Here is a 16,329-nt window from a genome sequence, read left to right on the forward strand (position 1 = left end):
GGAGTATGCTTCACATGTCTGGGGGGTTCCACTCATACTGCTCTTCTAGACAGGGTGGAATCAAAAGCTTTTCGTCTCATCAACTCCTCTCCTCTAACTGACTGTCTTCAGCCTCTCTCTCACCGCCGCAATGTTGCATATCTAGCTGTCTTCTACCGCTATTTTCATGCCAACTGCTCTTCTGATCTTGCTAACTGCATGCCTCCCCTCCTTCCGCGGCCTCGCTGCACAAGACTTTCTTCTTTCTCTCACCCCTATTTTGTCCACCTCTCTAACGCAAGAGTTAACCAGTATTCTCAATCATTCATCCCTTTCTCTGGTAAACTCTGGAACTCCCTGCCTGCTTCTGTATTTCCACCTTCCTATGACTTGAATTCCTTCAAGAGGGAGGTTTCAAGACACTTATCCACCAATTTTTGACCACTGCTTTGACCCTTTTATGGGACTGGCATTTCAGTGGGCATTTTTTTTTATTAGATTTTTGTTGCCCTTGGCCCTTGGCCAGTATTCTTCCTACATAAAAAATAAATAAATAAATAAATAAAAAAATAAAAATAAATGAATAAAAACTACTGAGAAGAGGTTAGGAAACATGAGGCAAGTGACTGATAAGAGACAAGAGAGACAAACTAGAGGGCAATACAACCTATAATGAGGTAATCTAATACGATGAATAATACTGGAGAAATGGCATGAATAAAGAGTGCTGGGCAAGTGAGGGAGGTGGATCTCGAGGCCAACTGAGGAACATGAGTCAACAACGGGGCCTTACAGTGAAATACAAACGATGATTTCGTAATCTTATACGAGGAATAATACTGAAGAAGTATAAATAAACAGTACTGGCGAAAGAGAAGCATGAGAAAAGTGACTGAGTGAGGAAGGCAGGTGAAGCAGACTAGAGGGCGTCAGTCACCTGTCTGCTCGTCACCTCCGGGAGAAGGTAAACAAACTCCAGCCAGCAGCCCAAGATCAGCCCAGCCTTCCTCCCTGCCTGTTATCAAGCTAGTGGCCCCAATGGAGGCTGTGAAATGTATGTACGTGTGTCCTAGTGTGGCAGGGAATGTGTGAGGTGCGTAGATGAGTGGTGAGTTTGGTGGAGTTAATGTGTGTATTTACCTGATGAGGCGTGAGGTGTGAACTCGTGATTAGAAATGACTGACAGAGTACATGTCTGGGGACTCGACTCATTGTTGGCTCTAATGATCGTGAATGTGACAAAATGTAGTGTCAGTGTTGAGTTTGCTATAACTGATGGTCCAGGAAGGAAAAAAGTGTCAAACCTCGGCTAAGAACAAAAACAGATTTATGTGTTATAGTTAGCTTTGATATGTCAAAGAAAATAATGCTTAGAGTTCAGAAATAAAGTAAATCGTGCAGTAAGATTTATTCTGAAAAACATTGAAAATTGATCCCCAGAAGTAATATTAGTTATATTTGACATTGGCCTGACCTCACCAGCCTCAAAGTGGAAGGTTTGTGTGGTTTATTTTGAAATTATTACCATTTGGTTTTGAGGAGATCATACTTGGCAGAAATACATTTTTCATTGCAAGAGTGAAAATAAACTACTGGATGAATTTCTGAAGAGCCAGTCTGTGAACATGTTTACATCCAAGTATGGTCAATACAAGCTAGTTTCCTTTGCCTCTTTCACTTCTCACTGGGTAAGTTAGGTGATAGATGGGACTGAATGTGGCGGCTGATATGTAGATTATGCCTGGATCTAAATCTTATTATTATTTTTACCTCTCCACTGCTTCCTTAGGTTAAAACTAGTGTGGAATTAACAAAGAAGTGTGCAAAGCCATTATTTTGTCTTTTTCATTTACCTCAATGTGCAAAACCTGTCACACACTGTAACTGGCATGACACTGGGCTAGCCTGTCGCTTGAGATGCGTTCCATGAAGGGCAGGGATGTGTGTTCATGTGTGCATGTGTGTTATGTCACAGGATGCATGATTTAATTTTCACTGGTTTATTTGTTTTGTGTTAGCAATCATTAGCAGCAAATTTCAAATTTGAAGTGATTGACTGGTGGAGGCAGGACAGTCTAGCACTTATCTTTTGTTGAGGGTGGCGTGTGGCTCTTGTTATCTGACCTTTGAAGAGATAAAGATGCTCAGTGTTTAGATTAGGTTAAGTTTGGTTAGATTAGGTGTGTAGATAGGGTAAGTTTGGTTAGATTAGGTGTGGTTAGGTTTGGTTTGGTTAGATTAGGTGTGGTTAGGTTAGGTTTGGTTAGATTAGGTGTAGTTAGGTTAAGTTTGGTTAGATTAGGTGTGGTTTTGTAAGCAATGAATTGCTGTTACAATGGAGGATGGAGTGGGGCAGTGTATGCTGTGCACCAGCCAGGCTGTGGTCAAGGTGAGGGGGTGTTGCACCCAGTCAGTGACTGTATACCTTTTTTTGATTTATACTTTCTTTACTGCAGGGGACAGGATTTTTTCCGCTTTATATTTTATGCCTTTTTGAAAAGGTGATCATTTATTTTCAGTGCAAACCCTAGAAATAATTTTTTTCTTTACATTTGTTACTGTGATGCCAAATATAAGAAAACACTATTTTCTAGGGGTTGCACAGTAAAAAAAAACTATCTGCTTTTGAAAAAGCATCATATCTCAAGCGGAAAAGAATCAAGCTTGTTCGGAAAAACTGCCACAGGCATAATCTACATTTTTACCCTTGTGGCTGTTAGGAGACTGTATGTGGCAGCTAGGACATGAATGGGACTGCATGTGACTGTTTTGAGACTGTACATGGCAGTAAAAAGATGAAAGGGACCACGTGCAGTAAGGAGATGAGTAGGATTGCTTGTGGCTTTTGGGAGGCTGTATATACTGGTTAGGAGATGAGGAGAGAGCATGTAACATTCAAGAGCTGTTGGCAGTTACAGGGTATGGAGATGCAACAAGAGAAGTGCTGGGTGGATGAGCCAGCAGCACTGCATCAATGGGTCACTTTCTGTTGGTCAGCAAGTCTAATATTCTCTCAAGTTTTTGGTATGAGACAATATTTTCACATATGCCATGGGTCTGTTAGTCTAATATTTTCTCCAGCTTTAGGTGTGAGACAATATTTCAAGAAATGAAGATAGATTTTGATGTGTTATGAATTATCTGTAGATTTTCCAGTGAAATAACTTGTTTAAGTGAGTTTCTCTCCCAAAAATAAAAAGAAAATATATAAATTATTTTGTGAGAGTCATTGGATTAATTCAAGTCATGCCTAAACTTATCAGAAAATAGTTTTATCTTGATAATAGCAATGTGTGTCTCACTAAGAGTTTACTGCATCTATTTCTTAGATGCTATTCTTAATTTGGATGTTTAGTGAAGTATAGTGCATTGTGATTGGTAGTAAGGGCAGCTTATAATGAATAGTTTAACTTGATATATTGTCACTGATTATGAATGTTTTATGTATATGAGAATCAATAATTCATGATCTCATGTGTAGAGTATTTAGGTGTGCTGGATTTGTGTCCTGAAGGAGCTGAGGCAAGATCTGTGGCAGTAATTCTTGATTTTTTGTGCAGAATGTTTTAGTGTGTGGGAATTGTGCCACAAAGGACCTGAGGCAAGATGTGTGGCAGTAGCTTGTGATCTTTTCTGCAGAATGATTATCTGTGCTGGAATCGTGCCACAAAGGACCTGAGGCAAGATGTGTGGGGAGCGCTGCCGCCTGTTGTGTGCCCAGTGGCGGCTGTGGATTAGGCCGTTGGTGTTCGTGCTCTATGGCAGCATCATTCTGGGCTTAATGCCATACCTCATATACACTCTGGTAAGATTGTGAGAGTGAATGTCACAGTGAGAGAAATTGCTTTGAATCACTTTGTATTGTTTGTGTAATATGTACATATTGCTTTGAATCACTTTGTATTGTTTGTGTAATGTGTACATATGTAATTTTGACTTGATAAACCCTGGAACTCCCTGCCTGCTTTTGTATTTCTCCCATCCTTTGACATGAACTGTTTCAAGAGGAAGGTTTGGCTTTCTCTTTAGGAACTGGCACCTCAGCAGGTCTTTTTTTCCTTCCCTTTTCTTGCTGTAGGCAAGTTGTCTCTTACACAAAGAAAAAAAAAAAAACTATGAATGAGCAGACCATTAAGAATTCTGATAAAGCTTACAGTGAATAATGTTTTCTTGTTGTGATGGAAAACTGTATCCATGAAAGCTCTTGTTAGAAATTTAGAGACATTGTTGTTGAAGTTTTTTTTTTTTTTTTTTTTTTTTTTACCCTCTTCTCCATCTTGGGAGTATTTTAGAATTTTGTTTGGATATTGTAAAATTTGTTAAAAGAATAATATAACCTGTAAGTTCCATGTGTTATGGAATAGGGGCATTTTTTAAATAGGAAATTGTAAAAGAACAATATAATCTCTGATTTTATTATGCTGTGAATTAAGGCCATTTCTGAGTTACAGAATTTTTGTATCAATGTACTGTCCAATGTGTGCCATACTGTTAACTTGTCAAGTGTTTTACAGACTCAACAACATTAGGGCCATTTCTTAATTAGAGAATTATTGTATCTGTCCAGTGATAACTTGCCATGTGTTTTCCAGATTCAACATGATATGGACGGTTTCACCATAGCATGGCTGATTGGTGGAATATTTGTGTTCATGGCCATCCCAATCACACTGTGGGAGATTGTGCAGCACCTCATCAACTATACTAAACCCAAGCTGCAAAAGCACATCATCAGGTGGGTGGCTGAGATGTAATTTCTTACTGTCCTCTTATATTTACCTGGCCTCCAGTGGTACCTTGAAGAGGTAGCTATTGCTGTCACTCTGTCTGTATACTTTCTGTATTTACATCACATTGTAGTGGTATGTTGAAGAGGTAGCTGTTGTAATCCCTCTGTCTGTGTACATGCTTCTATTTGTGATCAACCACTTTAAATGGAATTTCAGCGTTCAGTACTCTCTTGAGTTTCATGCTTGCATTCTTCCAAGAGTGTAGTGTTAGCGAGGGTCATGAAACTTGGATAGTGCTAAACTCAAGAGGATACTGGTATATGAATTTGGTGAATACTGTGGATGGAATAGGAAGATCTCCTTGAATGATATATGTATTGCAGACTTGTAGCTAATAAATATTTGCTTTCCTACCTTTCAGAGTATTATGGATGGTGCCTGTGTATGCTCTTAATGCTGTAAGTATTCAGTGCTGTGTTTGCATGAGAGACAAAGAGAGACAAAGAGGAGGAAGAGAGGGGAGCTTTGGGGGATGTTTGCTACATCAGGTCAGGGAAGGGTTAGGAGAAAGGAAATGCAATGCCATGTTTTAGAGCATCATGGAAACACTGAAAAATTCAAATTGAGGCAGGATCAATTGGCTGTGAGAAAATTTTGCAAGGGATAAAACTTTCTGATGGAGGTTTGATACCAGAAAGTTCAAATACTTACACTTGTAAGATAAAAGAAATAAAAGATGAAAACTGAGTTTTTAATCCTGCAAATGTTGGCTTCCGGTAAAGGTCCACCTCAGAACTCTTGGAATTGTGTGTTACTTAATGTGTAAAAAAGGGAGGGATTTTTACTTTCAATCACTGATGTAAATTTAATATTAGGATCTTATTCATTAAGGCAATGGTGAAACCGAAGTACATGATTTGAGAATTTACATATTAAGAATATACCATCAGTGTATGTACATTAAAAGAGACATTTGAAGTGAATGGGACAGTTATCTAACCACAATGATTCACAATAATATAAAAAGGCATTTCCTAAAGACCTAACCTCTATTTTGTGTATTTCCAGTGGCTGGTGCTCGGTTATCCCAACTTAGCCCCGTATTTGGACACTGCAAGAGAGTGCTATGAAGCTTATGTCATCTATAACTTCATGATGTTTCTGTTAAATTTCCTGGATGATGAAATGGACTTGGATGCCACGATGGAAAGCAAGCCCCAGACCAGCCACTTCTTCCCGTTGTGTTGCCTCAAGCCGTGGCGCATGGGAAGGTGAGGCTGAGGCTGGCTGGGCCATCGGGTGCTGTTCTGACGAGTGACCCACCGTTATAACTGCTCCCTGAAGGAACTTTGTTGAATAAATCTAGTAATGACAGATTTTTCAACATAAATTCCTCTTCAGCATACTGTCTATTGTCCATTAATTAAAATTTTTAGAGATTTGTATTATGATGTAGATAATTTGAATGTTCTAAAGGGAAACATGATTTCTTTGTGGTGTTTATTCATCAGTGCTAACATGAGATCCTTTTTTTATATATTAATTCCTCACCAGAGGAAATATAATGCTGATAATTTGGGTGTTTTAAAGTGAAACATGATTCCTCAGGGAGTTTATTCATCGCTGCAAACATGGGATCCTTCAGTACACCGTGTTCCACCTGATGACCACCTTCATCGCCTTCGTGTGTGGCCAGGCTGGAGTATATGAGGAGGGAAAACTCTCCCCCAAGAATGTGAGTGAATCATTTAAACATTTCCTCAGTAACAGACAGAAGAATATGAGTGAATCATTTAAACATTTCCCCAGTAACAGATAGAAGAATGTGAGTGAATCATTTGAACATTTCCCCAATAATAGACAAGAATGTGAGTGAATCATTTGAACATTTTCTCTGTAACTCTCCCCCAAGAAAGTGAATGGATTATTTGAACATTTTCCCAATAACACTAAGAATCATAAGAACATAAGAACATAATGGAAGCTGCAAGAAGCTGTCAGACCTGCATGTGCCTCTCCTTGTGTAAAACATCCTCATCCTCATCCATACATGAATTTGTCTAATCTTCACTATGTTCTCTTTGTGATACATTTCATAAAGTCAGATAAAGAATTTTACCAGACTCAGAGATTTCAGTTAATCATAAATCCTTTGTTTTTGTTTCAGGCGTTTGTGTATCTGTTTGTGGTGAACAACCTGTCACAGTTTGTGGCAATGTATTGCCTGGTTCTCTTCTACAAGGCCATGAAGAGGGAGCTGGACCCCATGTCTCCACTTGCCAAGTTCCTCTGCATCAAAGCTGTTGTCTTCTTCTCATTCTTGTAAGCTTCTTTCATATAATGTCTTAATTATTTATTTATTTATTTATTCATTTTAATTATTTATTTTGTTTCATTAATTTATCTATTTATTTTATTTTGTTTTATTATTTTTTATGTATTTATTTATTTATTCATTTATTTATTTATGTATTTATTTTTATTTTTATTTATTTTTATTTATTTTTATTTATTTTCTATTTATTCATTTATTTATTTTATTTTATATTTAATTTATTATTTATTTATTTTATTTATTTTATTTATTTATTTTATTTTATTTTATTTTATTTATTTATTTATTTTTTTTTTGTGTGTGTGTGTGTGTGTAAGAGGGGCTCTGGTATAGGACAATAAAAGGGAAGTGCAGAAAAAAGAAATGTCAACTGAAATGTCAAATGTCCCTAAAGAAAGCAGTAAAGTGGATTATCCAAAGTTGGAGGACAAGTGTTGAAACCTTCCTCTTGAAAGAGTTCAAGTCATAGGAATGGGAATTACATAAGCAGGCAGGGAATTCCATGGTTACTATTGATTTCTCTTTAATCATTGTAGGCTAAGCTAATCTTGGAGCCACATCCCCGGTGGGTGTCTCCCAGCAGGTGCTTGGCTAGAAACGTTTGTGCAACATTCATGCATGTTTTTGTATAGCTTACCAGATTTGATATAGACTAGAAGACATTCTTTTTAGTATAATTTGTTTTTAGTTATGATGGTACCACTTAAAAGACACATTTTACATGGATCTTTATTGAATTGATTTTTTTTTTTCATCTTTATTTAGTTATTACACACTTAGGAAACAAAATAACATTAAATTACAAAAATGAGCTGTGTTCTCAAGCTAAAAATTATCACTCTTGTGTCATTTATTTAAAAGCTGCTTTCTTCACTTTTCTTTCAATCCCTCCTCATTAATTGGGGCTAGACAGTGCTTCCTAAAGCAAGACTTTGTAGCATTTGAGAGCTGTTACCTCAAGTCAGTACCTTTCATAACCTCAGACTGTGGCCATCTTTATTAGATTGATATTTTGGTGTAACTTTCCCCGTAGATCCTTTCATTGAAGTATTAGAGAAGTGGCCATAAGTTACTGATGAAAGGATGTATTTGGGAACTGTTACCATAAGTAGATGCCTTTCATAACCTCAGATTGTGACTACCTTTATTTTTAACAGATATTCTTGTGTAACTTTGCATATAGATTACTTTATTGCAATGTTAGGGAAATGAATGTAAGTTACTGATGATGGTTTGCATTTGGGAACTATTGCCCCAAGTTCGTGCCTTTCATAACCTCAGACTACTGCCATTTTTATTTTTAACAGATATTCTAATGTAACTTTGTATGTGGACTCCTTCATTTCAGTGTTAGGGAAATGTTTGTAAGTTACTGATGATGGTTTGTCTTTTTCAGTCAAGGTGTGGCCATCATGTTTCTGATGAAAGCACAGTTCATGCATGACATTTTTGGCATCAATTCTGGAGACCCTGATGTAGATGAGGACAAGGAGAGGGAAGACTCAAGTATTATCCAGGTAATTCATTTTGCTCCCTTGATTATGTTTTACTATCATCATTAACAGGGCTGAGAGTGTGAATGTTGTGCATGTGAGTGTGTGGTGCCTTATCTGGGCCATCCTGTGTGGAATTGCTGGCCTGGTATATAGATAGAATAGATAGATCATCATTATCATTATCATCTTTCATGTGTTGGTTCCCCTTGTAGTATCCCTTGCAAGGAATAGACAGCAGGAAGGCCTCAGATATATCTTGTCCATACTTCCATTTATGCTGTCTTGCTCTTGTACGCTCATTGCTCCTTCTGGAAATGTTTTTATATCTGATTTCATGTTAATAATCTCATTCCCCATATAAAATGGTTGATAAGGTAATCTGTACTGAAATATTCTTAGGAAACTAGTAATTGCTGCTTCAGGAAATAATGTTTTTGTGCCTAATTTCCTTTTAATAATCCTATTCCTTCATGTATAGCAGTTAATAAAAGCCTGTAATCTATACTTTCAGGAGATTACTCATTGTAACTTCTGGAAATACTGTTATCATGTCAAATTTCCTGTCGATAATCCTATTCCTTCATGTCAAGCAATTAGTAGAAGCTTGTAACCTGTACTGAAATATTCCTTGAAACTACTCATTGCTACTTGTGAGAATATTGTTTTCATATATAATTCCCTGTTAATAATGTTATTCCTTATTCCTTCATGTGAAGCATTCAATAGAAGCTTGTAATCTGTACTGAAATATTCCTTGGGAACTATTCATTGTTCCTTGTGGGAATACTGTTTTCATATCATATTTCTTGTTAATAATTTTGTTTCTTCATGTAATGCAATTAATAGAAGCTCATAATCCGTACTGAAATGTTCCTAGAGTTTTTTTTTTCTCCTGAATTTCCAAAGTAGTTAATAAGGGTTTATAATCTATACAAAATATTCCCAAAGAGACTTGAGTACAACCTGTCGTCATCTTTTTCCAGAACTTCCTAATCTGCATTGAGATGTTCATAGCAGCAGTGGCACATCACTACGCCTTCTCCTACAAACCTTATGTTGATGAGGAGTACGAGACAGGGAATTGCTGCCACACATTCCTCCTCATCTGGGACATTTCAGATGTTCGCTCAGACCTTCGGGAGCATGTCTACGTTGTCAGTGAGTACCAGCCTATATACCTTTCTTTAGTCTCTTATGTCTCTATTCTGTGTTGTCAGTATCAGCCTCCACTTGTACCTTTCTTTGGTCTCTATGTATCTAGGAGCAGTGCAGTGTGAGGTTGAGTGACTAAATGATGGCAAAAGTGAATGAGTCTTGAGTACCCAGGAGCAAAGCAGCATGAGACTGAATGACAAAATGATGGCAAAAGTGAATGAGTCTTGAAGTCTTATTGATGACATGAGAAAGAACATCAGAGAAAAGATTGTTTGTGACATAAAAAAAGGATGAGAGACTTGCAAGCTGTCCAGTCCTGTGAGGGAATAGTCAAGGGCAGGAGGAAATACAGAAGCAGGTAGGAAGTTGGACAAAATGAACACAGTATATAATGGTTATTCTTATCACCTCTGTAGGTGAAGGCATGAAGCGGAGACTAACCTCCCGGGGCTCAGGGTGGCCAGGGGGAACCTCCAGCATGGGCCATGGCAGCAATGGCGATGAACACACAAGACTCATTGATCCTCACTCACACTCTGGCCGCCACTACCACCACCGCCACCACCACCATGACGCAGGCCATGGCCACCGCTACATGTCCACCTCAGACTCGGAGCATGACATCATCATCCAGCAGGTGAGTTAGCTGTTGCCTGTCTCCTCTGTGCTCCATATATCTAGTGATTATTGCCACCACATTCCTCTCTTCCTACCTGTCCCTTGTGCTCTGCATAGTGTGTATTGCTACCATGTTTCTCTATTCCTACCTGTCTTTTGTGCTCCCTATAGTGAGTATTGGCATCACAGTTCTCTCTTCCTATCTGTCTCCTCTGTGTGCTGTGCTGTAAGTATTGGCAGCACATTCCTCTCTTTCTACCTGTCTCCTTTGTGGTCTGAGCTCAATTTTGGCACCACAGACCTCTCTTCCTGTGGTGGTGTCAGCAGCTTCATGGATTTCTTCTGTACAGACTATTTATTTATATTTTTTATCAATGCAGCTTATCCCCATTATAGTGAGTGCTAAGAGAATGGTATGAATGAGTGTAAATGTGAAAGTGTGCTTTGTCTTGGCTTCCCTCTTTTGTTACGGGAGACATCCTCAGTATATGTATGTCTATTTTTTCATTCATTTTAATTTTCAATTTTTTTTATGTGAGAGGAGCTCTGGCCAAGGGTAACAAAAAAGACCAAAAAAAAAAGACCCACTGAAGGTACCAGTCACCAAGGATGAACCTGCTGGCTAGTGTGAAGTGTGGCTTGTCTGTATTGTCCCAGAGCAGGATGATACTCACTGGAGTTATGCATTTTTTAAATTTTTTTTGTGGGAAATACTGTGTTTATGATTATCATTGTTGTTAAAGTAATCCTTGTTTGCAAGGAGAGGAGGTTCATATTGTACCAAAGTAAGATATTCCCAAAAGTTTGCCTTTATTGTTTGTAGTAGGATGTATTGTGTGTGACTACCACTGCTATTAAAGTTAGCCTTGTTTGCAGGGAGAGGAGTCAGACCAAGATGACATCAAGGCCATCTGACACCCAAGTGCCCCTCGGCCCGGCACTGTGGTGTGAGGGTGAGGGACCTCTGAAGGATGCCGTGGTACGGAGCGAGGGAAGGAGTGCTGTGTGGGATGTCATCTGAGCTGTAGTGATATTGCTAATGCTGGAATGCTCAAGGCTTGGAAGTATTTTTGTGCAGTTGATAGCTTGTGTTCATGAGTACCTTACACATGAGTTTCAACTTATGATTAAGTAGTTTGAAGCTTGTGTTGATTATTTATAGCTACTGGGAAAGGGCCACAAAATATTCAGCTTTAGGTTTTGTTGTTCAGGTTTGCTGTGTTCTTGCCAACTTTATTGATAAGTTTTTGGTTTCATCTATAAGATGGTATATATTATATTGGCTTAGTATTATGCTATTCCATATCACTCACTTTGCATAATAAGAAGCCTCTCTAAAATATTATAATTTCTGATGCATTTCTTGGGCATATATTCTGTTCAAAATCATATTCACATGTTGCCTCGCTCATGCACCTATTTCCTGCTTGAGCAAAAAAAAAAAAAAAGGAAAAAAAAAAGAAAGGAAAGAAAAACTATGTAGTTGCCTTCTTTACTTCATCTACCTATATTATCTGTCTACCAATATTTGACACCTTTTCCTCAGAACTTCCCTTGGGGAATGACCAGGACAGGAAAGTGTCTTGGTATTCTTTCCTTGCATGCTCCACTCCTCTCATTGTCTTTTCTCCCCATCCTCTCTCATACTCTCATTCTCTGTCCTCCCATTTCACTGGAGGTCTTGCATCCACCGTGTCATACTCACATACATTCTCTAATCATCTCTCTTGTCTTTTTATTTATTTATTTATTTATTTATTTTTTTTTTTCTGTGTAGCCAGACCACCTTTGTGTGCTGGGCTTTAGTTCTGTCTCTGCTTGCTGGAAGTGTTCTGCTTAGATACACCCTCTCACATTGAACCCTTTGTATCTTCACTTGAAGCTTGGTGATAACTGATCTCGGTACCAAAGAAAAAAAATTGCACTGTAATTATTAAGCATTTTCAGTGTGGTGATAAGTGTTGGTAAAATATATGTATATAATATAGTGTTATAGAAGCAAAGAATTTAGAAGAGATAGTATAAACCAGAGTTTTATTTCATGCAGGGACTAGATAAACTTGCTTGTAAAGTTTCTTCCCTTACACTTAATATAATATATACTTATTATGATAGAAGAAATAATGGTGATGTATGCTGTCATGAAAAGCACCACTTTAATGAGGAAACTGTGTTCATAAGAGGCTGCCACTTGAAGATTGTGTACTAATACATTTGAAAAAGTTGAATGGAAACATAACCTTTGTCAGTGTAGAGCATTCCGTGTGCAGTAGACAACGTATAGACGACGTACTTCTCATGTACCTAATTCAACTTATACTTGGGACTCAGACTTACACACATGACCAGCTTGGATGTCAGTCTGGTGTGGGTAAGACTGACAGAGCTGCATTCAGTACAGTTAGGGATATATCCAAGGAAATGGCACCAGCAGCAGCACCCTTGTAGACTCAAAAGTTATTGCTTTTTTGATACAATTGATGTCTAGTCAAAGGCGAGAGGAGGAATACTAGAGACAGGGTTTTCACATTTGTAGCTGCAGGATGGATCTCAGGGGATAGATGCCACTCTCTGCTTGGTTGGTGCTGCTGTTTAGGGTATTGTTGTACAGCCTGTTCTCACTCCCACTGTACTTTGTGTTGGCCTCCTAAGCCAGTCCAGTACATATTCTATTGGTCATCAGATTTTATAAGGAGATTGTCAGTAGTCCAAAGTCTCCTCAGCCAGTCTCTGCTAATGTATAATACATCAGTCATCAGATTTTATAAGATTGTCAGGAGGTCAAAGTCTGCAAAATGAGGGGAGCAACAAAACACAGTGGGAATGAGTGCAGGGGGTCACTACAGGTATGGTGGATATATGGACTGCAATTATTATCCTCTTGCAATTTATTTAAATCCAAAGTTATGTGGAGATCTTATTCAAATTATCTGAATTTATGTATAAATAGAAAGAAATAGGTTGCAGGTTGAAGCTCGCCACTTGAATCCATTGTTAGACACTTACAGATACACGTAGCAGGAAGCCGTACCTCACCCTTGCCACTTGTGCTCCTGTAGTGTGAAACCTGTCCAGCTGTGTGAGTGTGCATAGATTCCTTGTGGTCTTGACACCAGATTTGTGTTTTCATGATGACACACAAGACTCTTCATATCCCTGGACCAGCACAACTTGAAATGAAGTTAGTGATATGAGAAGATACAGGATGAAGTAGTAGTAAAGTATTTGCTCTAGAAAAAAGTAAAGAATTCATCCTCCATTTTCCTACACCACTAACTCCATCTGATAGTCTCATCCTCTGTTGATGACATGAAATGCTTCCCATATCTATTGTGCAGTGTTGCTGTTGAGTTTTGTTCAGTCTAATCTGCTGTAAAGATCCTAGCAGGATTTGGCATGTATAGGTGACAGAGCAGGCAGGATTCTGGTGTGATCTATGATGAATGTTTGTGAAGTTGATGCATTGCTATCTTGGCAAAGGTTGAGGTGTTTCCTGTCTTTTCCCAGGATTCCTAGTCACGGCAGCTCAGGTTTAGCAGAAACAGTCAGGCTTTAACTTTCATGAAGACTGAAAGCTGCAGAGAGGGAGAAAATAGTAATCAAAGTGTTCAAAGATTAGATCAGCTTTTGAAAATGCAAGTGAAAGCTGTGGAGAAAAACAAGGAGATATTTACTTGTAAAGGTGTTCAAAGAATAATTTAGCTCTTTTGAAAATGCATTTACAAGTTATGGAGGAAAGAAAATGCTAATAAAATGTAAAGACTATTTCAGGTCTTTTGAAAATGGCAAAGTTATTCTCCGATCCTTAATGTTAGAATGACGATGTGTTGTGTGTGGCAATTGTTCTTCACACTTACAATAGAACGGCATTTCTTCCAGCTATGTGACCTGTCTTACTCAAGAGTACATGTTTGTTAGCTTAAGACGGCCTTTATAATACATGCTTTGATGGTCTTCTTGGATAACATCGTAGCATTTAACTGTAGCATGAACCAGTAAATATGTATTATGTGTAGGCAGGAATGGACATTATAAACAATTCCTGCTTGCAATCACATCACCTGTACATTTGTTAGTGTACAAGAGATAAAAGAAGTACTAGGCTGTGGTCTTCAGAAATATCCCCTTGAAAATAAATGTCTTGCCTTCATCACTTAAAAAGATGTTATATCTGAATTTTCTTTTACACACAGTCATTTTTCTCCTCCTGTATAACCTCAGCACTCTTACAAGGATGATTAGCATGTCTTCTTGCATATAAAGCACATTGGTGTACTAGAGGCACTTTAAACTCTGACATTTTTGTGAGTGCTTTGCACCTTCATCAGCATTACACCTTATCAACTCATTAGCAGCAACACATCACCTGCTTATTCTGTAGCTTATGGTCTTCATATGTCTAGTGGTCTCCTTAGCTTGGTCAGAGTGAGTGCCACATAAGTTAGAAATGTTAAAAATAGCTCTTTTGAAGTCATGCATGATGAGTTAAGAATACAACCTTCTTCAGTATATCACTTCACACACCATGAGGCTATCTCTCTCTTAACCAGGCTGCCAGGCCCATACACGATGCTCCAGACAAAGTATCACACACTCACTTACACATCATTCACACTCTCAGCCCTGTCAGCCCCTGTTGGAGAGGGTTAGATACTCTCATGAGCCACCTTACCTCACTTTGGGTAAATTCCTTTGCAGATTTAATAGTTCCCAGAATCTGTTCCTGGCTGCTTGTTCTATTGTATAAGTTGTCACTGAAGGAAAACATACCTGACCAGTGTTTACAAAGGCATTATCTTGTGTTTTGCTTTTTTGATCATCTTTACATTTGTGAGTTATCAAAATTGTTTTAGTCATCATTGCATCATGAGTGTGGCATCATCCATAGGTATATATGACATGTTCTCATCAGGTAGAGATGTATACTGGTTTCTACTTCCCAGGAAATTTAGGTTTGAAGTCCAATAAAATATAGTTATCTAGGCATTGACACGTTATGACACATTGAACCAAGAGTGGGATGGTTCTTTAAGTAATTCCACACACACACACCTAGTGACTGAAGGTGTGACGGCCTCTGAAATTATGTTAGGACCTGATGATGGTTTGGTCCTGATTGTGATGCTGTTCTTTATACTGTGTCAGGCTTCAATTCCCAGCCAACACTCCTCATGGCTAAAAATCCTCCTTCAGATAAATTTTTCAGAGATGGAACTGTTCTTTATACCTCCTTGTCAGGCTTCAGTTCCCAGCCAGGATGTATCTTATGACTAATAATCCTCCTTCAGATAAATTTCCCAATGTTTCTGTGAAGTTCTAAAGAGGGCATGATTTAGACCTGCTGTAAGGAAACCCACCAAACTGTATAGTCCAGTGACTACAACCACATGGCACTGTACATTTCACAATGCCACATTCATTCCACCCTCAGATCAGCTTTCCACTGTTTCTATAAAGCTCCAAAGGGGACATAACTCAGATGTGCTGTAAGGAAACCCACCAAACTGTATAACCCAGTCACCACAAGGCACTATTTGTCTCAATTCCACATTCACCACTCACCACATTCATAGCTAGGTAGCATCACTAGTATCACCCTGGCCAGCACTGTATCTGCCATTCCTACAGTCTCCAGATGTGTAACAAGGACTGCAGTCAGTCCACTCCAGTCCTGTGGTATAATTTGTGCTAGTAATGTTGTGTTGGAAAATATGATGACTCCAAAAAATGACTTAAGGTTTTGTATTCTTAAACATTCCAGCACTATAACTTGTCAACTGTTAACTTGTTGCATTGGAGGTTGTGTTTGAGTGCTTGTATGGTTTCAGCAGTGGATGGATAAAGGACTGCATCATCAACAGGAAAAAGTATCATTCCTGAGAATTCTCTGTGGCCTTTTAAATTATTCGTTATGAGAGCCTGGAGTGTTTAAGAATACAGGCATAACAGTATTGGTAAAGGTACAAGGGTTTTCATGAATGTGTGTATGATTTTAGTGATAGATGAATAAAGAATT

The 16,329-nt window shown here is 38.4% G+C and overlaps 1 protein-coding gene across 4 annotated transcripts; it reads left to right on the top strand.

Moving 5' to 3' along the window:
* The first annotated feature begins 821 nt into the window (after nt 1–821).
* Nucleotides 822–11,788, top strand: LOC135112744 (transmembrane protein 184C-like). 4 transcript variants are annotated; one of them, XM_064027522.1, is made up of 11 exons: nt 822–943; nt 3,619–3,784; nt 4,572–4,714; nt 5,131–5,167; nt 5,778–5,980; nt 6,318–6,444; nt 6,877–7,031; nt 8,441–8,561; nt 9,524–9,698; nt 10,112–10,332; nt 11,190–11,788. In XM_064027522.1, exons 2-11 carry the CDS (start codon nt 3,665–3,667, stop codon nt 11,226–11,228), a joined length of 1,341 nt encoding a protein of 446 aa, XP_063883592.1. In that variant the 5' UTR covers nt 822–943; nt 3,619–3,664; the 3' UTR covers nt 11,229–11,788. The 4 variants fall into 4 exon arrangements, with proteins under 4 accessions (XP_063883592.1, XP_063883589.1, XP_063883591.1 ...); XM_064027519.1 differs by having other exon boundaries at nt 894–1,033; XM_064027521.1 differs by having other exon boundaries at nt 935–1,037.
* The last annotated feature ends 4,541 nt before the right edge of the window (nt 11,789–16,329 follow it).

This window comes from Scylla paramamosain, chromosome 24, assembly GCF_035594125.1.
Source record: "Scylla paramamosain isolate STU-SP2022 chromosome 24, ASM3559412v1, whole genome shotgun sequence".
Classification (NCBI taxonomy): domain Eukaryota; kingdom Metazoa; phylum Arthropoda; class Malacostraca; order Decapoda; family Portunidae; genus Scylla; species Scylla paramamosain.